The sequence below is a fragment of the Artemia franciscana genome, chromosome 17, assembly GCF_032884065.1.
Source record: "Artemia franciscana chromosome 17, ASM3288406v1, whole genome shotgun sequence".
Lineage (NCBI taxonomy): Eukaryota > Metazoa > Arthropoda > Branchiopoda > Anostraca > Artemiidae > Artemia > Artemia franciscana.
Genome location: NC_088879.1, coordinates 14,796,635 through 14,819,591, shown reverse-complemented (window position 1 = coordinate 14,819,591; position 22,957 = coordinate 14,796,635). Strand labels below are relative to the sequence as shown.

Sequence of the window (22,957 nt, the reverse complement as noted above, 5' to 3'; positions counted from 1 at the left end):
TATAAGCTGCTGGTTCTTATTAGCGCTGTCGATACACATTGAAGTCCTGAGTGTTTTCCTACAGGCTGGCACGTACGCAGGGGGGGGGGGCCTTCGGGCCTCCCCGAAATTTTGTGAAATGTATAATTTCCCCATGGTTTCTTGGGATTTCTGGCAAAATTAGGACATTTATTAAGAATCTAGATGCATGTGTGAAGCCTTTTTTGGGGAATTTTACAGCATGCAATCATCCGGTCAAGTCACTACCCAATTACTAACCCATTTTCTGTCAACTTTTTACCCTCTTTGAAGTAATTAGCAATTGTACTGTTATTTTTTTTTTTGTAAGGAGAGTTTGCTTTCCACAGCAAAATATAATTATTCTTGATATTAGGGCGTTTATCCCTCCTTTTCAGGATAAAGTACAACTTTTAATGGATCAATTTTGGAAATTATCATTTTTCATTAAAATTTACGTCTTTGCAATAGAAGAACTACCCCCCACAGCACCCATATTGCACTGTTAACCCTAAAATTTCCCTTTCAGTGGCTTATAATAGACTAATAACTGGTTCTAAATCGCTATGAACATAACCTGAGCCTAAAACGTACTTTTGAGGCTTCAGTCTTCTTCCCCCATCCGCTACAATACTACAGATTAAAGTTAGTCTGTATTTTCCGATATACGTGCTTTTTGCATTGCTAAATTAGAAAAGTGCTACTTTATATGTGTTGTTTCGAAGGTTTTGGGCCCCCTTCCCGAAAAAAAATACCTGCGTACGTGCCTGCCTACAGGTAATGCACAGGATTAAAATATTGTAGCAGAAAAACTGCTTTTATTAAAATCCTGGAAAAGCTGAAGTTTTTTACACCCTTAAGGAAAAAAAAGGAGCACTCCAAATTGCACAAATTTCCAAGAATCTTTAAATTAGCAAAATACAGCTATTTTCTAGCAATAGGCCTGTTAGTACAGGATGTCATGCATTATTTAAAAATTGTTTGTAAACTAATTTAACAACTTATATATTATCATCAGCTGCACATATACGTGGATCATTAACACAAAATGCACAATTGCCACCCTCGCCCTTTTTGTCAGAATGGTAGTTTTTTATTTCGTCTACAAATAACTCTGTATTTATTTAGGATATCGACATCTACGTCTACTCTCAAATCTTGGTGAGCCTCTAGAAAATACAACTTTATTTGTCCACATTTCCATAACCAATAAACATGGAGGTGGGGTAAGTATAGCTTATTATTTGAAATTTCTATACAACTCATGATTATCTTTTATCTGCACCAGTATTTTTATGTGTCAGAATGATCGAATGCTGTTGAAACTAATGGATTGCTAATACCATCTGATGCATTCAAAAATGAATTCGAGATAACTAAATCTTTCCTTGTGACAGTTCCAAACAAAAAAAGAGAGAAAGGAACGTGGGTGAAAAATCAGCAAAAAAAGCGAAAAATCAGCTAAAAACCCATGGTACCAAACACTTGAGAAGGTCCAGCTTTCTTTTGAAGGTCTAGTTTTCTTTGGGAATCAATAGATTGTGAATGTTTGAATTTGTATAAAAGAAAAGCATTGTAAGATTTAACTAATCATTTTGATTATTTATTTTCACAGTTCAACGTGGCAGTATTGACAAAAGTGTCATACCGCCCTAAAAACTTCATAAGAATAAAAAATCACAGTTTTAAGATACGAACAGATTAAAGCTGATTCCAGCGCATAAAAATGTTTTTACTTTGATTTAGTTGTTACTTTTAAGGGAACACGATAATTGTAACCAAAACATTCGACACAGTTGAGTTGATATCCAATATGATGAATCTAGCTGAGCATCTGCAGTCTTTTGCGAATTCTTCACGACGAATAGAATTAGATTAACAAACTGTCTAAAAATGTTTGTTCTAACTACCAATTGTCTATGTAATTAATTCCAAACTGAGCATTTAATTTTATGAGCCCTTAGTATGTTTTCATAAATGGCTTCATAATCGAATGGTTAATTATTTTACTTACTTCATATTAAGATTTAGACAGTGTTTTTGAACTTATTATTTACATATGTAAGGATTTTGGGTCACGTCTTCTATGTACAATGTTATAAAGTAGTTGTACTATATACATTGTACTATATATTGTACTAAGTACTGTAGTATTGTACTATGTTCTATGTACTAAGTCTTCTATATACAAAAGTAGCTTATAAAAAAGAACAAGCCAGGATTAAAACCTTAAAACTTGTACTGTACTGAAATTTTGTTTAATCTATAGCTCAAATAAGCTCTGACTTCTAAACACACAGCCTCGGGGTGGTATTGTAGGTGTAGCCTCGGGCTACTCCTGCTACCATCTGGGGTACCGTTTGCATATCTTTAATCAGAATACTAAAGCATTGGATATGAACTACGTTGTAATTCATGACATATATACATATATTATTACATTTCAGTATTGCGAGAAAAAGTTGCAGGCCTCCGTTTCAAGAAGCAGGCCACCGAATATGGCTCGTTTGGTGCCACTTCTTACTTGTAACTTCAGAAAATGTTGAAATTGCTCTATCTTTGGAACTTTTCCAGATAACTTAAGATTATTTCTTTGGGAAATAATAATTTTTTGGACAAAATAAAAGTTGAGATGGGGTTACTTATCTAAGGTCCCCACACATGCACCCTAAGGAATCCAAAGTTTCACATCTTGGACTACAGAACAGGATCTGGAAGTCGAATGTCTTAGTTTGCATTAGTGGGGTCATTGAGCTCAGTCACTGATGTCATGAAGCTCTGCATTTCTACTTCCAAAACTAGCAACCTTTCGCCAGTTTCTATAAAAAAAAAAAGCTCGAAAATGGAATTTCACCTTTTCAGACACTCCAAGGCTGAATAATGTTGGTCAGCAGTAGATAAAGCAAAATATTTTGTAGAGGGCTACTGGATAAAAACTTCGGTACTATCATAAACACAGAGAAAATCACGTTACCTAATTCTTGTCAAAAAAAGGATCTGCAACACTTGCCAAAATAGATGTTATTTTAACATTTTTCAAGGGTCCAATGAGAAACATGTAAAGTAGTATAAGGTGGTGCAGTGGTGCCCAAACCCTGCTATTGGACTGTTTATCCTTTCAGTATTGGGTTTTGAATTCCCTTTGTATTGGTTTTATTTTATACTGTTTCAGGGGGAAGGGTTGTTGAAGCAAATCTTTGCATTCATTCCGTTAAAAAGTTTTGACATGCAACGAAATGGTGGTACTAGGCATATAGGCATCAAAAGTCAATTGTCAGTGATCTCCGATAGGGACCAATATTTTATACTTTTTTCCAAAAATCCCTCACAAAATCGAAAAAATTAACCCCCTTTACGTTAATTGAATATTTTTGAGACATCTGGGCTATTCATAAGCTATATTATAAGTCTAATTCATGTTCTCTGTAATAACGATAAAAACAAACAATAATTTCAAAATAAATTGCTAATAGATATAGTGCCTTAAAGGATTATTGGTGCATTGTTTAGCCAATGATTTGGTAACCAAGTACTCATTATGCTAAAAAACACAGGAGGTGCTTACAAATAAGTATTGAGTTGGAATAGCAGTCGAAAAATATTCTCCAAAAAGGTTTGGCAGCTAATGTAGACGTCCTGTCTCCAAAACCCTTGGATCAATAGAATCTGTAGTTTGTCTCCAACCCCTTTAGTAAGCTTTCGTACCCTATCTCCTGTCGTAAACAGTGCAAACAGTCTCTGACTTCAGTATGTACACTCTGTATCGGACTCATTTTGATAAATGTAAATCATTCGTCTGCCATTTCGGTTGGTCGGGATCTCAGTATAACATTTAGCCGTTATAGCTCAAAATGAACTAATCGTACAGATTAAAAATGATGCTTGTTTGGCCAGTATAGTAACGTTAGTGACGAATATGTAGACCTACAGGCTACATTAAGAGCAGGCTCCACAATGGGGTACTAGTTTTGGCTAAAAATACTTTCTGGGCTTAATAGATAAAAATCTAAGGCTAATTGTTCGGTTTTCAGTTTTTTTTTTGAATTTCGGCGGGAATTAAAGCTATTTTGCCTTAATATTTATGGTTTTGATAGTTGAGTGGACCTCAAGTGGAGCCAAGATGTTGGTTTTGTTTTAGGCGATACTGGTCAAGTGGTTTTAGTTTCTTTTTGTTTTGTCTTTTTTGAAGTGTAATTCCGTATCGATTGAATTGCAGGGTAATTGATTTTTTTTCTTCTTCTTTTCTTTTCTTTTTCTTTTCCTTTTCTTTCCTTTTTTATTTTCTTCTTCTTTTTCGTATTGTTTTTATTTGTATGTGTATTGGGGTTGTAAGCCCAAACAAGCTTTGCTTCGGGCCATTTGCTTGTTTTGTTATTTATATTAATAAACCGATCTTTCTCTCTCTCTAAAAAAAAAAAAAAAAAAAAAAAAAAAAAAAAAAAAAAAAAAAAAAAAAAAAAAAAAAAAAGTCCAAAGTCAAAGAATGTTAAGTGCATTTTTAACAAATGGAAGACATATTACACTTATTTGAAATTAGATCAAAATTTTTTTAAACAAAAAAAACAGGTTTGAAAAAACCCCTTTTTTTCAAAACCAAATAAAGAGGAACTATAAAACTACCAGGTCTTCGCACTAAAGTATTGCTATTTTTTATTGAAAGAAAACCAGCGCCATAAAATGTTGCAGCTTTCGCTTAAAGGAGGATGGTAAGACCGTCATGGATAGTATGATCTCTGCTCGCTCTAAACTTTAACTTCATTTATACTTACACCCGAAAAAACTTGTTCTCCAAGTTAAATTTTTCGCTATTTTAGCGTCATGTTTGTTATTATACTGAGTAGTAAGGGGTCTTACCACCCATTAACCGCTGGCATCCTTACAGTTAGATGGGATTTGAATAAAAAAAAAAGCTTCAAAAATGGCAGTCACTCTTTAAAACTTGTAATTCCTAGTTTTTTTTCTTGGGGGGGGGGGGGGGGGTAAATGCAAAAAAAGCTTTAAGATCATATTTTAGGATTACTATACCTCCATCAAATCCCCTAAAGTTTGTCACGCATTTTACCTGCGGCCATGTTGTACGCAAAATTGGTTATCAAGATTTGGAGAATCAAGGTAAAGTGTTCAAATTTTCATTTTTAAAACAGTGTAAAAGAAGCATGCATGTAGACTCCCATATGGCCTATTAAACCAATTAAATTCAAAATAAACAAATTAAAATTATGAGGGGGTTTATTTCGCTTCTGTCCTTACCTGTGAACACCCTAGAAGGGGAGACTAAGGCTGATCAGTTGATTATATATTTTTTTTAATTTTAAACGGCTGGTGGAAGAAAAAATAATTTTTTTATGCTAGCAATCTGTCTCAGTGCAACTGGAACTCCCCTGGGAAGTTTTATTTCCTGATAATTCCCAGAGGAACCTGCACACAGTTAGGAAACAGGAAAGTTCGTGCCGAAGAAATTCTTAGGATTAGAATATTCTTTTCTCAAAACCTGTTACAAGGTTGATTCCTTATTACTTATAGAAGATGAACTTTACAAATTTAACAACATGGGTATATATGGCATTGTCTTCTGGACTAGTGCATTTGGACATAGAGGGTAAGGGGAATATCGTTATGATAGATTTGAAGTTGCTCACTTAAATGTTTTTGGAATTTTATCCTAAAACATTATTATAATATATTTAAACCCTCCCCCTCCTCTGCAGCAAATTTTTTCTGATGTTACCTTAATTTTAGGGCCCTTACCCTTACATATGCTTACCATCAAATTACATATTTGAGACTGGCTGGAAATATTGACGTGGCTCCCCAAAAGCATGGAAATAGACTATAAGTACTACCATTGTAGCTGTAGTCACTATTAGGATATCGTTTATGCTTTAGAGCCGACCTCTTTTAAATTTCATGTTTTCTCATATATCTACCTGCCAGAAAACTTCCTCGCTGTTTACGATAATACTTCACACATAAAAGCCTACAAATTATTTATTCAAAACGAACTTATCATTGATAACTGCCATGTTTAGACACTAGTTACTTTCTATAATACTTTATAAAAATTATACAAAGCAACAACAAGAAACGATTAATCTTGCTAACTTAAAATGACTAGAAATGATTTAACGTTTTTAAAAGTAAGTTGCTTTCTGAACATCTTTTTTTTAAGTGGCTTTGAAAGAAAACAAGCCGAGACATTTTTTTTCCAAAAATACCAACAATAATAATTGTTGTTGCCACAAACCACATGTAATTCCTTATTTCTAAGCCCAAAGAAAGAGCGAAACGTTTTTAGTATTTTATTCATGGTTCAAGATACAAATCTAAACCAATATGCCGACTGTGTCTACGCTCTACAAGTTTAGAGGCTTCTGTTTTAATTCCAGGCAGAAATACCATCAAACAGCAGGGAAGAATACAGATTTTGGCCCGGAATTCCTTTGTGAAGACGGGTCTCTGCGAAATGTTTCATAAAACATTTAAATAATTTTCAACAAAACAAATTAAAAAGATTAAAAGTAAGAAAATATCTACTGCTAGTCAAAATTTATTAAAAAAGGAATCTGTTTTTTCGGAAAAAAAAACCTACTGAGTCATTTTCGATTAAAAAAATTGATCCACAGAAAAAAATGAGCGATGCAAAGAAGAAATCAAAACAAAGCCGTCTAAAAAGACTTAACAGAAAATACTCTGGATACAAACATGAAAAGATGATGGGATCTGACTTAAACAAGATTACTTCAGCATCTCTTTTCTCCGTCTTTTTTCCTTTTTTTTTTGTTATTGTTTTACATAGAAAACGGCTTAATGGAGTTTTAGTTGGTGCCCTTCTTAAGACTTGCACCATGGCTGTGAATTATATTAGTTTTTTTCATTTGATTTATATTGTTCCGTCTAGTCAGTGTAATATTACAACTTGTTAACAACATTGCCTTATTACTAAAAAGCTTCAATAAAAATCATCGTAAAAATAGTAGTTTCTGCTCAATTTTGTATCAGTAATTAATTGGGAGCTGAAAAAAGTTCAAAGGTATAAAGGTCACATGATCCTTTTGCCTTTCACTATAATTCCAAAGAGGAAAATTCAAAGCAATTGGGTCACATTTAAAATTATGTATATTCAATTATGTTTCAGATTTCAGGAATAATTGCAAACATTGTTAAAAGAGATATGAAGTTTACTACAGCCCTAAATACGAATTAAAATAGATCCGTTACATGACAAAATTTGAAAACGATGCTGATATAATTCTATGTATTCTTGTAAGAAAGAAAATAAGTTTATTCAAGCCACAAATTCAAATATATGTACGTTTGTAAGGTAACACAAATTGTTACAATTATGTTTAATCAGCTTCGCCTTCAAAGTAGTTACATAAGCAATACGTTGGTATTGTTTCGTCTCAATTGATTAAATACCACAATGGTTAACTGCGGTAAAATGGCCATCTTTGTGGCAAAAAGCATGGATGAAAGGGGGGTAGACACAGGATCCAGGGGTTTACCTTATACACATCACTAACAAGTAAGGGGCAAAGGGAATTTGCCAGTTTCTTTAGCAATGAGAGAACCTTTAAAATTTTGAGGCACTTTTGATACATTCATCTACCTCAGTCGGAAACGCAGAAAAATATAATCATAATATTCAATAGGATCACAAACAGAAACAACTTGCAAAGTAGGTGAAAGCACTTTTCAGACCGTAGAAAAAAATGATCGTGTTTTAAGCCTTCAATTTTCTATTTTTTTGGCACAATTATAGGACTTATTAATAAGGATCTAAGGATTCTAAAAGGGTTATTAATATAAATTTAATGCTGCTTTTTGTCTGGTTAGTTTGTTAATCAACGTAATAGGATTTTATTAGCACTTAACAAACTGCATGGGAAAATATACTTTTTTACATTCCAATTTTTATGGCACTCGGTATTAACCAAGTGACATATAGTAATCGCCAATTCTGTCGGTCTGTCTGTCTGTCTGTCGGTCTGTCTGTCGGTCCCGGTTTTGCTACTTTAGGCACTTCCAGGTAAGCTAGGACGATGAAATTTAGCAAGCGTATCAGGGACCGGACCAGATTAAATTAGAAATAGTCTTTTTCCCGATTTGACCATCTGGGGGGGGGGGGGCGGTTAATTCGCAAAAAATAGAAAAAATGAAGTATTTTTAACTTATGAGCGGGTGATTGGATCTTAATGAAAGTTGATGTTTGGAATGATATTGTGTCTTAAAGCTCTTATTTTAAATCCCGACCGGATCTGATGACATTGGGGGGAGTTGGAGGTGGAGGAAGCCTAAAATCTTGGAAAACACTTAGAGCGGAGGGATCGGGATGAAACTTGATGGAAAAAATAAGCGCAGGTCCCAGATACATGATTGACATAATTGGAACTGATTCGCTCTCTTTGGGGTAGTTGGGGGGGGGAGTAATTCTTAAAAATTAGAAAAAAATGAGGTATTTTCAACTTACGAACGGGTGATCGGATCTCAATGAAATTTTGGTGTTTAGAAGGATATCGTGTCTTAGAGCTCTTATTTTAAATCCTGACCGGATCTGGTGACGGGGGCGGGGAGTTGGGAGGGGGAAACCTAAAACTTGGAAAACACTTAGAGTGGAGGAATCGGGATGAAACATGGTGGGAAAAATAAACACAAGTCCTAGATAGATGATTGACATAAGCGGAATGGATCCGCTCTCTTTGGGGTAGTTGGGGGGGGGGGAGGGGTATTTCTGAAAAATTAAAAAAAATGAGGTATTTTCAACTTACGAACGGGTGATCGGATCTCAATGAAATTTGATATTTAGAAGGATATCGTGGCTCAGAGCTCTTATTTTAAACCCGACCGGATCTGGTGACATTGGGGGGAGTTGGGAGGGGGAAACCTAAAACTTGGAAAACACTTAGAGTGGAGGGATCGGGATGAAACTTGGTGGGAAAAAAACACGAGTCCTAGATACATGATTGACATAACCAGAACGGATCCGCTCTCTTTGGGGTAGTTGGGGGGGGGGGGGGGTTAATTCTGAAAAATTAGAAAAAATGAGGTATTTTTAACTTACGAACGGGTGATTGAATCTCCATGAAATTTGATATTTAGAAGGATATCGTGGCTCAAAGCTCTTATTTTAAATACTGACCGGATCTGGTGACATTGGGGGAAGTTTGGGGTGGGGAAACCTAAAATGATGGAAAACGCTTAGATTGGAGGGATCGGGATGAAACCTGGTTGGAAAAATAAGCAGAAGTCTTGCATACGTGATTTACATAATTGGAACGGATCCGATCAATTGCGAGGGGGGGGGTAATTCTGAAAAATAAGAAAAAAATTACGTATTTTTAACTTACGAAGGAGTGATCGGATCTTCATGAAACTTCATATTTAGAAGGACCTCGTAACTCAGATATCTTATTTTAAATCTCAACCGGATCAAGCGTAATTGGGGGGGGGGACAGTTGGGGGGACCGGAAATCTTAGAAAATACTTAAAGCGGTGAGATCAGGATTATTATGGATGGGAAGAATAGAAACCTGTCTAATATACGTGACTGACATAACTGGACCGGATCTGCTCTCTTTGGTGGAATTGGTGGGGGGGGGGGTAATTTTGAAAATTGAGGTATTTGTAACTTACGAAAGGGTGACCAGATCTTAATGAAATTTGATATTTAGAAAGATCTTGTGCTTCAAAGTTCTAATTTCAAATTCCGACCAGATCCTGTGACATTCGGGGGAGTTGGAGGGGGAAACCGGAATTCTTGGGAGACATGAAAATTGGGGTATTTATATCTTACGAATAGATGATCGGATCGTGATGAACTTTGATTTTTAGAAGGAATTCATGTCTCAGAGCTCTTATTTCAAATCCCGACCAGATCTTTTGACATTGGGGGGAGTTGGAGGGGGAAATCTTGGAAAAACACTTGGAGTGGAGGAATCGGGATGAAGCTTGGTGGATAGAATAAACAAATGTCCTTGATACGTGATTGACAGAATCGTACTGGATTCGCTCTCTTTGGGGGAGTTGGGGGGAGGGGCTCAGTGATTTGGCGAGTTCGGTGCTTCTGGACGTGCTAGGGCGATGAAAATTGGTAGGCGTGTCAGGGAGCTGCACAATTTGACTTGATAAAGTCGTTTTCCCAGATTCGATCATCTGGGGGGCAAAAGGGAGAGGAAAAATTAGAAAAAATTAGGTATTTATTACTTACGACTGGGTGATCGGATCTTAATGAATTTTGATATTTAGAAGGACTTTGTGACTCAGAGCTCTTATTTTAAATCTTGACCGGCATTAAGCCTCTTATTTTCCTTTTTAAATCAATCTATTAATTCATAGAATTTTGTTAGAGCTCATACCATATGATCTCTTGGCTCTTAGCTCTTCTCGCCTCGTCACAAGTGCCATATGAGCTCTTAGCTCTTGTTCTACTTGTTTTTCTGAGAAAATATTCGATGAAATGGTCAGAAAACTGTCGTAAACCTTAAATATCTACTTGCTTGCCTTTTCTAGAGTAAATTTCTACTCAAAAGCAGAATCAGGGCTCGAGAACAAAACCTAGGTGGAACGACTTCAGATGACATGGACTATAAAACCCCATTTTCGCTCGCACTTTGTTCGCTCTGGCTCAAGGATAAATGAAAACCCACAGTTTTGGCCCAAGGGAAGAATTTTATACGACTTTCTAACATTTATTAGGCTATGTTCACTAATCCAGCTAAAGGTCCGTACTTTCTGTAAAATCGGGAGGGCTTAACTATTGTCATTTTCTCGGAATGAACTGGAATCGGCGACGGAAAAGAAAAAAATGACAAAGCCGAAGTGTTGCTCCCGCAAAACAATTATTTTTACGAAATCTTGTGTAATATTTGCTCATGTTGAGTAAACACAATCATTCTAGCTTGAAAAGTCGTAATTCTGTCCAGTCTTTAGCATACTAAGGGTCAAGGATAATAGGTCTTGAAGCCAAGGCTGCAACATGAAGTAAATTTTGAGAGTTAGTTTTTATCCTAGAAGAGTCATTTTGAAGAATTGTGAGCCATTTGATTCTTTCACATCATTGGCATATAAAAGTAAACTAGAAGGGGCCGATGGGTCCTTTGTACATAACATTCTGTTTAACTTTTATGATTATTCTTATTTGACCCCTATTTTCCCTACAATTATCTTAGTTTTTGGGTTTTGATGATTTTTACTACTCTTCCCCATTGATATAAATTCTGAATTAAGGGTTTTCATCTAAGCTAATCTTGACCCTCCCATTATTGATGTCCTCTCAAGAAATACACCTTGTTTTGATGTCATATAAACGAAAATTGCAAGGTGAAGCCTTTAATCATTGAATTACCAAGAGGAGAATTTAGCGAAGGGCGACTTCAGGACTGAGGTAAAGTTCATATCCTGTACATAGCTCAGTTTCTGTGTCATGAAGATAACTTGAAATTGAATGATCGTCTTTTTTTTCCTATAAAGGCACACTAGCAGGATAACTTTGAGACTATTTTACTTTTTTAGAAATTGCCTAGAACATTATTTGCAAGGAACAAACGACACTCGGACATTAAACAAGTTGGTGTCAAACAGTTGGATGAAATGTTCAAGGTAAGCTTTTCCCATATTAACTTGGTAGTTTTGCTTCTTCATTTTTACTGAGAGTTAAGAAAACACTCATACAGATGAATTTTTCCACACAACTCTGATGAGCCAAATGATATATTTTAAGAATTGCCTTCTACTTTTTTAAAAGAAACAATTCTGCAATTTTCCATTGCAATATATTATCCACTAAAATGAAGATTTTATTTGATATTTCTTCAAAGTTATTAGCTAATTTTGTGGTTAGGATTATTGCTGTGTTTAAACACAATTAAGCCCAATTACAAATTAATGTTTTTCCTTAGCTAGTTGTGTTTTTTTCTCTTCTTTTTACGCAGCAGCTTCAGTATTTTCGGTATTGATATCATAAACAGGCGCTGAATACCTTCGGAGGCATAAAAACAAAATATTTCTTATTTTTTTCATCTTGTTCATTTTTTGGAGACGTTAATTCAAAGTCTAAATGGAATTTATCGTAGACATTACCATTCTATACAGAATAAAAAGAGAAATTGGATTAATAATTAGACACAGGAAACCTTCAGTTTGACTCGTACTTGTACATTTATTTTTAAATCTATTATCTTTAATTACTAAATTGAATTCATAATCATGCTTATAAGTACGTATAATATAATCCAGGCCCAGTTATGCTTGCCAAATGTGCAGTTCCAATACACATATGGATCTCTATACTTCATAAAATGTGGTCTATGTTTTCATTATTCCCAAGAGTTAATTTTTTGGAGACGTTAATTCAAAGTCTAAATGGAATTCCTGGCCCTTTGGCAGCTGGGATCGAACCCCAAGAATTCCCAAGAGTTCATTTTTTGGAGACTTTAATTCAAAGTCTAAATGTAATTCCAGGCCCTTTGGCAGCTGGGATCGAACCCCAAGAATTCCCAAGAGTTAATTTTTTGGAGACGTTAATTCAAAGTCTAAATGGAATTCCAGGCCCTTTGGCAGCTGGGATCGAACCCCAAGAATTCCCAAGAGTTCATTTTTTGGAGACGTTAATTCAAAGTCTAAATGGAATTCCAGGCCCTTTGGCAGCTGGGATCGAACCCCGATTCCCGTATTACCAAGCAGTGATCAATCCACTGTGCCATCAAATGGCTCAAAATATTTCAGTGTATCAAGCTAAAAAACCTCTGAATGTTAACTTTTTGTATAAAAACTCAGCATTTTTTTTTAATTTGCAGTATTTTTTAGTTAAATTATCGAAGGAAAACCATTTTCCTTTATAAGATTAAAAAGCATACTACGGCTCTTGTATATGGAAATGAGGGATGGCCTTCCCGTTTTCGCACGATGAAACATCTGTAATCGCAGTAAAAACATTATCTTTATTGTAGAATGACCAAGCCATGGGAACAAACGCCAGGCTCTCCCAAAGATATTTTTATTACACCCTAAGTAGCAATTCTTTTTAACAACTTTCAGAATATTTCATGCATTGCAGTCTTTCATTTTTTTTCTCTTTGCTACAGCATCCTGGCGTTAAATCAAATAAGTAATTGTTTGCCAAACAAAAGTGAGTTCTGACTTTATGATTGAAACTGGGGTAACTTATTGTGTACATGCGAGGACACCCCCTCAACTCCCCACTCTTTATATTAAAATTAAAATATGGCTAAAAAATAATAACGTTTTTAGTTCAGATGTATTAAAAGGTAAGCAGTGAAGAAAAAACTAACAAATACGAATTGTTGTTTTTTCTATCTCATCATTCTGAACTCTAAAACTTCCGTGTGGAGAACAGGAAGATCTTTATCGGAGACACAGGATTGATCACCGCTGCTCAGTACGTCAGTAAGATAAAGAGTATGGCCACATTGACTCTCTGCTGATACTAAAATGTAAAGTTAAAGTAGTTAAGTAGGCTAAGGAATTAAATTATCTCGGTATTTGGATTGAATATGATGGTAAAATAGCCAACAACATTAAGAGGAGGAGGATCAGACGAGCGATTTCGGATTTTAGCAAGTTCAAACCAATCTCCAGTATTTGTTGATCCCGTAAGTTGAAGCTTCGCCTCCTGAATAGTAATGTGATGCCCATTTCCCTCTGCTCCTCTGGCGAATACTGGAAGCTAAGTGTCTAACAGCAAGAACATGTCCAAGCCATTGAAAATATTTATCTTGGAAAAATGCCAAATATATTATGCCAAGTGTTGTTTCAGGTTTTAACGACAGTCTTTTCTGGCATTTTAAATTCTTAGAAAATCAATGTTTTTGTTTTTGATGATACATTCAGAAATTCTAATAACTTGAGCGGGTGTAGTCCCCCCCTCTGAACCTCTACTATTTACAGGAAAGCTAAAGTATTGGTTAATAAATATTCTGAAAATTAATAATTGATTAAGCGTATTTGATTTATAAAATGTAATAGGATATCCTCAAATATAAAGGTGGCTGGCCCTCTTGCATACCAGGTCAAACTTTTTTCGCAATGCATTGATTTTGAATACCATAGTTTCTACTAAAACCGCCGTTGTGCAACAAGGTAAGACCTGTTACCCCTTCATCTCCCTTATCACGACAACAGTCCAAGCATATACATTTAAACGAAGGGAAACTAGTGAACCTGAATCTCATCTTAATATAATAAACAGGTTTCTCCTTGAATATGTTCAAAACTTGGGCCTAAAATGCGCTATTGACCCCTTGCTGCAGAAGATCCGATGAATATCTGTACAGTACTGTACTTAAAATTTATTTTGTGTTGAATTTGGATTTGTAAACTAAAAATTTTAGAAGTTTTCTAATAGAAAAATTGTTGTTTTGACATTGTTTGTCAAAATTCTGTTTTTGGCCATGCTCTCTCCAATTTACCTGACTCTCCTAGTTATGTTGTGCTTCTTCTTATCAAAACCTTTTCAGGGAATATTCTGCAGACACCCCTCCCTCCATCTTCACAGGGATCCACCAGCCCTTTTCCATAATAGCTGATGTGTAATGATACAGCACCACATACGATTTCATCAAGCCCCAAGGGAATCAACTTCGTAAAATGAAGCTTAGATGTCCATAGTAACTGATTATTTTGTGTGAACTACGTGCATCTTTGGGAATGAATGCCAATTGCGTGGCGATACTGCTTCTGAAACTGGAAAGCTCAATATTCAGTTTTCTAATACTTTCAAATTAATTGGCTGTCTCAAAATTTCCGAACGATAGCTTTTTGTCCCTCTTTTGGCTGATTTTTTTTGCACTATAATGTGGCAGAACACAATTCTTTGCTGATAAACAATCTTTTTGTGTACTGAAAAAGAGCATTAGAGCCTTTCATTTCTGTTTCTGGTAAGCTTTTTCTCAATATTCAAACACTTTGGTTCGGCATGATCATCCCTGAAAAAGAGAAAAATACACATTCATGGTCATCCTTCTTGAAGGAAGTATAAAATTTTGCATTTTTGCAGACAGACATTTGAAGCCTATACAATATGATTTTCTAATATGCTGAACTTGGTGGTTTAATTTTCGCTAAAATCACTTGCCTCTTCGGAGGTGTTTTTTCATTTTCGAAAATACAAGTATTCTCAGGTTCTGAACATTTACCGGCTACTTTCAAACTTAATGGATTTGTATCTAGAATGATTAGGATAATCCGAACGTTTTGTTGTGTGTATTTTTGCAGAATCTATTTTCTTTAGAGTATCGGTTACTATTAGAACCACGATAGATAGATAGATATAGATAGATAGATAGATAGATAGATAGATAGATAGATAGATATTTTTTATTTTCATCCAAAACATATAAATTAAAGAAAGAATTTACCATTAACAGCCACTCTTAAGACAAAAGAGTGCTGACTGTGGCCGCAATTCTAACCACCATGAATCTACTCAATCCTTTCTTCAAATGATTTTGAAGAAAGAAAAAAAAATCCTTGGGGGGGGCAAAAACACAAAATAATTAATATTAAATACTAAATAAATAAATACCCTTTCCTCTTATCACACTTCTTTCCTTTTTAAAAAATGGAATTTAACCATTCTCTTGAATGATGCCAGACTTACTGCCGCTCTGACCGATTCTGGAAGGTCATTCCAGACGCTGACACCTATGTTCCTGAGAAAAAATCCTGTTCTCGTTGTATTTCTTCTCTCGTGAGTCAAATCCTCCGAATTCCGGGTAAAATAAGGGTGATAAAACGAGTTAGTTTTAAAAAAAAATCATAAAAGTACTCAGGGCTTACCTTATTTACACTTTGAAAAACAAAAATCGCTAGCTGGTAATCACGTAGCTCGCCTATGTTCAAAATATCATTCTTTCTAAAACACCCCGCAGTATTCTGACAGTTTTGAAATTCTCCTATCAGACGCAGTGCTTTGTTTTGTATTATTTGAGTTCGCTTATAATTCATCACGAAATTGCTTGCCCAAACAGAACAACCGTACGTGATGTAAGGGTGCACAATAGCACTGTATAACAATTTGACAACTGCTACCGGGAACACTTTTTTCAGTCTCCTCATCACTCCCAATCCTCTAGCTGCTTTTGCCGACACTATTTCACCATGCTTCTTCCAAGACAAATTACAATCAATATAAAATCCGAGATATTTACAAAAAAACACCTGTGTTATGCTAACACCGTTATAAAGCACATTTTCAAGAAGTTCAGGTACACCAGTTCTACTAAACACCATAAAATTCGTTTTTCTTGGATTTACTGCAAGGGAGCTTAGAGCTGTAAAAAAATAAAGCCGACTAAGGACGTGGTTCGCTTTTTGCACAACCTCTTTTGAAGTCCGGGCAAACACTGTGATAGCTGTATCATCGGCGAAAGAGGTTAAAACTGAATCATTTAGGTAAAATCGAAGAGTATCCACATATACCAAGAAGAGTAATGTGCCAAGGACTGACCCTTGGGGAACACCACAATTTATAGGCATAGCTGCGCTATCGAACATGCACGAGCTGTTTGATTGAACAGAGAAACAGGAGTTTTAGGCATTTGAAGATAAATGATTATTTTAAATTTAAGAAATGTGTTTTAGGGCATGCTTCCATCACTTTTTGAAGCAAAAAGAGCCAGGGTTGATGCAGATCGAGCAATGGAAGAATTTCGGCTTGAATGTGGCTTAAACGAAACATCAAATGTAAAGCAATGCCTACGGGTTCTTCTACAACGACTATCAGCAAGCACCGAGGTTCAAGGATTTTCTTTAATAGAAGAAAATGGGGTGAGTGATTCCTATTGGTTTTATGCTTATTTGGTATACCACCGAGATTCCGACAATTTCATTAAGGCCGTATCCAGGAGGGGGAGGCTACAGGGCTTAAGCCCTCCCCCTTAACTTTTTGTCCGATTTGTAAACAACGCAACAAAAATGCATATAAACAAATTTTTAATGTGTGTTGAAAAGAATTTATAACCCCTCGAAAAAATACTTCCCCCCACCCTCCGAACCAAATTCTGGATGTGCCCTTAGATTTCAGTGAATTTTTTTTACAATCCTGCACTTTGCTTACTATTAGTTGGCTTGTTAAGAGTGTGTCTATAAAAATGAATCTCAACTAATAATAAAGTTTGAAAAACTTTAACATTTGAAGACGTAAAGAATCTTTGCTTCCAGAAACAGTATACAAAGCTAGCTTTCATTTTGGAATTGAGCTTCCTATTTCTTAAGTCAAATTTTTACTTAGTTTCGTATCAAACACCATAATGCATACTTGGTCTCTGTTTTAGAAAGGAAAGAAGAAGAAGAAAAAAGAGAATAGATGAAAACAACGAACAAGCTGCTTTATTAAGGCTTATGTTCCTTGTGCTAGTTTCAATATGTTATTTTTATACATTCCTTTCTGTACTGCACTCCTTTTCCTGCACCTTTTTAAAAGCGACAAAACAGAAACAAATTGCTATTTTTTAGTTGAACTTCAGTTCTATCCCAGAAAATATCCCAGTTCTATCCCAGTTCTATCCCAGTTCTATACCAGCAGAAAATTTTACTAAGTTATCTGTCTTGCCTGCTGAATTACAAAGCTCTTTGAACTCGGTCTATATCAAACATTTTCACAACCTCTCAGAATCATATAGTCAGATATGCTGTTTCTTAAAAACGGTAAATTTAAGGTTGGTTGTTTTGTATTCAGCCAGGGCCTTATTAGATCTAAAATCGGGACAGCAAATTGCTAATTTCGGTACCCAAGCAATTTGAAGGTATTTAAAATCGTGTATAGGCATTACCAAGTACGGAAAATTAATAAATGAATCTATGTGGTATAAGGCGCAGGTGCGATCATTACTTGCTAAAATTTTGTTTTAGAGAAACTATTGTTAATAATGCATGATGCAAAGTCATAATAATTAAGCATTAACTTTCTAGCAAATGTATCTAAGGTTGCTAGAAACATACTATCCCACCACTTGTTGTGCGTTGGATTTCCTAGATTAGTAGAATTAGCAACCTTCTATCCCGGTTTTACATGCTTTCGAGTACAAAAATTAGCAAAATATACTCCAATACTAGAATCCATGGAGCACTGACACCGGAAACGAATGCCCAATTTTAGTAAGAACATGTTAATGAAAAACATATAACTTTTGTCTAGTATATATATAAAAATAAGCTGTTTGTTTGTGTGTCTGTCTGTCAGTCCGCATATGACGTCTGAACTATTTCATCATATACCAATTCAAAAACGAATGTATTCAAGCCGAAGTAGCTGAGTTGGTAGAGCGTTATGTTCCAGGTTCTAGGTCCAAGAGGTTCCAGGTTCGAACCTTGGCTTTAGCATTAATACAAAAGAAGAAAAAAACTAAAAAAGATAAAAACTACAAAAAAAACTAAAAAGAAAATACTAAAAAACTAAAAAAGCTAAAAAACTAAAAAAAAACTAAAAAAGGTAAAAACAAATAAAAACTAAAAAAGAAAAAAAACTAGAAAAACTAAAAAAACGGTAAAAACTACAAAAAAACTAAGAAGAAAAAAAAACTAAAAACTAATAAAAAAACTAAAAAACTAAAAAAACTAGAAACTGAAAACGAAAAAAAACTAAAAAAAGGAAAAAACTGAAAAATAAAGGAGAAAAAGAAAACTAAAAACCGGGACACAGGGAATATAAATGACGACCGGGACACTCAAAGAGAAATTACAGACTGGGACACTGGGACATAAATAACGACCGCGAGATATAAATGACGACCGGGACACTCAAAGATAAATTACAGACCGGGACACAAATGACGACCGGAACACCGGGACATAGGGAATATAAATGACGACCGGGACGCTCAAAAAGAAATTACAGACTGGGACACTGGGACACAAATGACGACCGGGATACTGGGAATATAAATGACGACCGGGACACAGGGACACAACTACAACGGGGATGCCGGGGGAACAGGGGGGTATATAAATGACGACGGGGACACAGGGAATGTTCGATTAGCAATCACCATCAACAAAGCTCAAGGCCAATCATTAGAATAATGAGGTATAGATCTGAATACGGATTGTTTTTCCCATGGACAATTTTATGTTGCATGTTCAAGAGTCAGTAAACCCGACAATCTATTTATATGCACAGACAATGGGACATCGAAGAATGTTGTATATCCACAAGTTTTACGTAGTTAAAAACATACATATATATCTATATATATAAAAATAAGTTGTCTGTCTGTTATGTCTGTTACACTATGTCTGCTACGCCAGATTATATCTTATCTATATATAAAAATAAGTTGTATGTATTTTTGTGTTGAGGGTTTGCATATGACGTGTGAAAAATAAAGAAGAAAAAGAAAACTGAAACTAAAAATGTAGAAACTGGTTATTGCATAAATATTTCAATATATTTTGACAATAGATTAAAGTAATTCTAAAACCTTAAAACAGATACTTATAATTTTGAGGTTTATTATAAATTGTTGAGTTTTATCATGCTTGGCACGTAAAAATTTTTCTAACTGTCAATGTTGGAATGAACACTGACAAATTGAAAAACATTGAAAAAGATAGAATGTTACCAAAAAGCAAAACCAGGCTTGCGGTTCAAAGAGAAAGGGCCAGATTAGGAATATGCAATTTACATCAACGAAGGCGTGTCGAGGAACTACCAGAGCAACACGAAACCAGACTTGCTGCTGAAAGAGAAAGTAAAAAAAGAAGGCGTGTCGAGGAATCACAAGAGCAACGTGAAAACAGGATTGCGGCTTCAAGAGATAATGCCAGATTAGGAATGTGCAATTTACGTCAACGAAGGCGTGTCGAGGAACTACCAGAGCAACGCGAAACCAGACTTGCTGCTGAAAGAGAATGTAAAAAAAGAAGGCGTGCCGAGGAATCACAAGAACAGCAAGAAAACAGGCTTGCGGCTGATAGAGAAAGTAAGAAAAGAAAGCGTGCCGAGGAATCACAAGAGCAACCTGAAAATTATCGCCTGGCATTCAGGTACAGCCCAGTCGATGATTATAGTAGATGTGTTCAAATCGGGACTATGTCTAAAATTTGTCCCTATTGCAAGGCCTTGAAATTCAATGGTGAAACAATGGGAATGTGTTGCGCCTCATGAAAAGTTAAACTTCCTCTATTGGCTGCACCACCAGAGCCATTGAAGACTTTGCTTACTGGAACTACGTCAGAATCTAAGCGTTTTTATCACAGATCAGAAAATATAACTCAGGTTTCCAAATGACGTTGTTTGGTGCCCAAATCGAAAATCCAGATCAATTTATGCCTACTTTCAAAGTAAAAGGGCAAATTTATCATAAAGCAGGGTCCCTTCTACCATTCTCAGGCGAGAATCATAAATTTTTACAATTTTACTTCATCAGTGATAGAAATTCGGAATTGAATGCACGTTGCGAAATTTTTCCCAACTTTGAAAGGACAATCGTTTCCCAATGTCAACATTTTTTCCACGAAAATAATAATTTAGTGCGTTTTTTCAAAACAGCCATCGATTTGATGCCTACTGATACGCATAAAATTGTTATTTCCGCTGACAAAACGCCTCCTGGCCAACATGTGCGTAGATACAATGCTCCAACTATCGACGAAGTGGCAATCGTTATGGTCGGTGATCAGTTTTTACCTCGAGATATTATTATTCACAAGCGAAACGCTCAGTTGGTAAGAATTACTGAAACTCATCGATGCTACGATGCCCTACAATATCCTATCATTTTTGGGATGGAGCCGACGGCTATCACTTTAATATTAAATTGATGAATCCAGCCACTAACAAAGAAATGAATAAGAAATGCAGTGCAATGCATTATTATTCCTATAGACTAATGATTCGGCAGGATGAAGACAATTATATTTTAAAATGCCGTCAATTGTTTCACCAATATGTCGTTGATATGTATGCAAAAATTGAATCAGAAATTTTGCTATATATCCGCCTGAATCAGACCAAGCTCCGCTCTGAACAATACATTCATTTGCGAGATGCAGTTGTAAATGACGGTAATACCACAAACGTTGTATGATTAACGATTTTACCTTCGTCATATGCTGGCAGTCCCTGTCATATGCATGAATATGCTCAAGATGCTATTGCGTATGTTCGTCTCTATGGTCGTCCAGATCTATTTATTACATTTACATGTAATCAATCTTGGGACGAGATACAGCAGCTTTTACTTCAAGGACAATCGGCGGTTCATAGACATGACATTACGGCCCGTGTCTTCCGGCAAAAGTTGAAATCACTGATAAACTACATAGTAAAACTTGAAGTGTTTGGGTCAGTGCGATGCTGGATGTACTCAGTGGAATGGCAAAAACGAGGTTTGCCACACACACATATACTAATCTGGCTACATAATAAAATTACTTCTAACGAAATTGATGATGGGATTTCCACTGAAATACCTGATGAAAATGTCGATAAGGGGTTATATGATATTGTTGTAAAAAATATGATACATGGACCTTGCGGTGCATTGAACGAAAATTCACCATGCATGACCAAAGGAAGGTGCACAAAGCAATATCCTCGACTTTTAGTATCCAACACAATTACTGGCAATGATGGTTACCCACAATATAGAAGAAGATCTACTGAAGATGGCGGTAAAACAGCAATAATAAAGAAGCATAACGGTACCACCATCGAAGTAGATAACCAGTGGGTTGTTCCATATTCCCCATTGTTATCAAAAACATTTAATGCACACATAAACGTTGAATACTGTAACTCCGTAAAGGCAATCAAATACATATGTAAATACGTCAACAAAGGCAGTGACTTGGCAGTTTTTGGCTTGCAGTCCGAAATCAAAGATATCGACGAAATCGTATAATATCAGGCTGGAAGATACATAAGCAGTAATGAAGCTGTTTGGCGAATTCTTTCGTAAAAAAAGAAGGCATGCCGAGGAATCACAAGAACAGCAAGAAAACAGGCTTGCGGCTGATAGAGAAAGTAAGAAAAGAAAGCGTGCCGAGGAATCACAAGAGCAACCTGAAAATTATCGCCTGGCATTCAGGTACAGGCCAGTCGATGATTATAGTATATGTGTTCAAATCGGGACTATGTCTAAAATTTGTCCCTATTGCAAGGTCTTGAAATTCAATGGTGAAACAATGGGAATGTGTTGCGCCTCAGGGAAAGTTAAACTTCCTCTATTGGCTGCACAACCAGAGCCATTGAAGACTTTGCTTACTGGAACTACGTCAGAATCTAAGCGTTTTTTTTAAGCGGGTTATATGGTATTGTTGTAAAAAATATGATACATGGACCTTGCGGTGCATTGAACGAAAATTCACCATGCATGACCAAAGGAAAGTGCACAAAGCAATATACTCGACTTTTAGTATCCAACACAATTACTGGCAATGATGGTTACCCACAATATAGAAGAAGATCTACTAAAGATGGCGGTAAAACAGCAATAATAAAGAAGCTGTTTGGCGAATTCTTTCATTTCCGATACACGAACGTAGTCCAGCTGTTGTTCACTTAGCGGTACATTTACAGAATGGTCAACGTGTTTATTTCTCGGAAACCAACGTGCAACAAAGAGCCCTGAATCCACCGTATACAAAGTTAACTGCTTTCTTTTCGCTATGCAAAAATGATTCTTTTGCAAAAAAACTGCTGTATACTGGTGCCTTCGAATTACACATGGAATACTAAAAATAAAGTACTTGAACGTCGAAAACAGGGTAAGTCAGTCGACGGCCAACCTACCATCTTCAAAGATACCACGATAGGAAGACTCTAAACCGTTCACCCCAATCAACATGAATGCTTGTTTCTACGCCTGCTTTTGGTGAATGTTCCAGGTCCGACGTCCTTTGAGTATTTGAGAACTGTAAACAGTACTATACATGACACTTACCGTAGTGCATGCCAAGCTCTGAATTTATTGGAGAATTACCAACACTGGGATAACTGCAT

General features: G+C 35.8%; 1 protein-coding gene across 1 annotated transcript in view; it reads left to right on the top strand.

The window, feature by feature from the left end:
* LOC136037490 (inactive phospholipase C-like protein 1) overlaps window positions 1-22,957 on the top strand; it is a 169,147-nt gene that overhangs the window by 128,066 nt on the left and 18,124 nt on the right. The window contains exons 11-13 of the mRNA XM_065720206.1: window positions 1,126-1,223; window positions 11,509-11,595; window positions 16,597-16,782. Coding sequence (XP_065576278.1) covers window positions 1,126-1,223; window positions 11,509-11,595; window positions 16,597-16,782 — 371 coding nt within the window. The remainder of the gene's footprint in view (window positions 1-1,125; window positions 1,224-11,508; window positions 11,596-16,596; window positions 16,783-22,957) is intronic.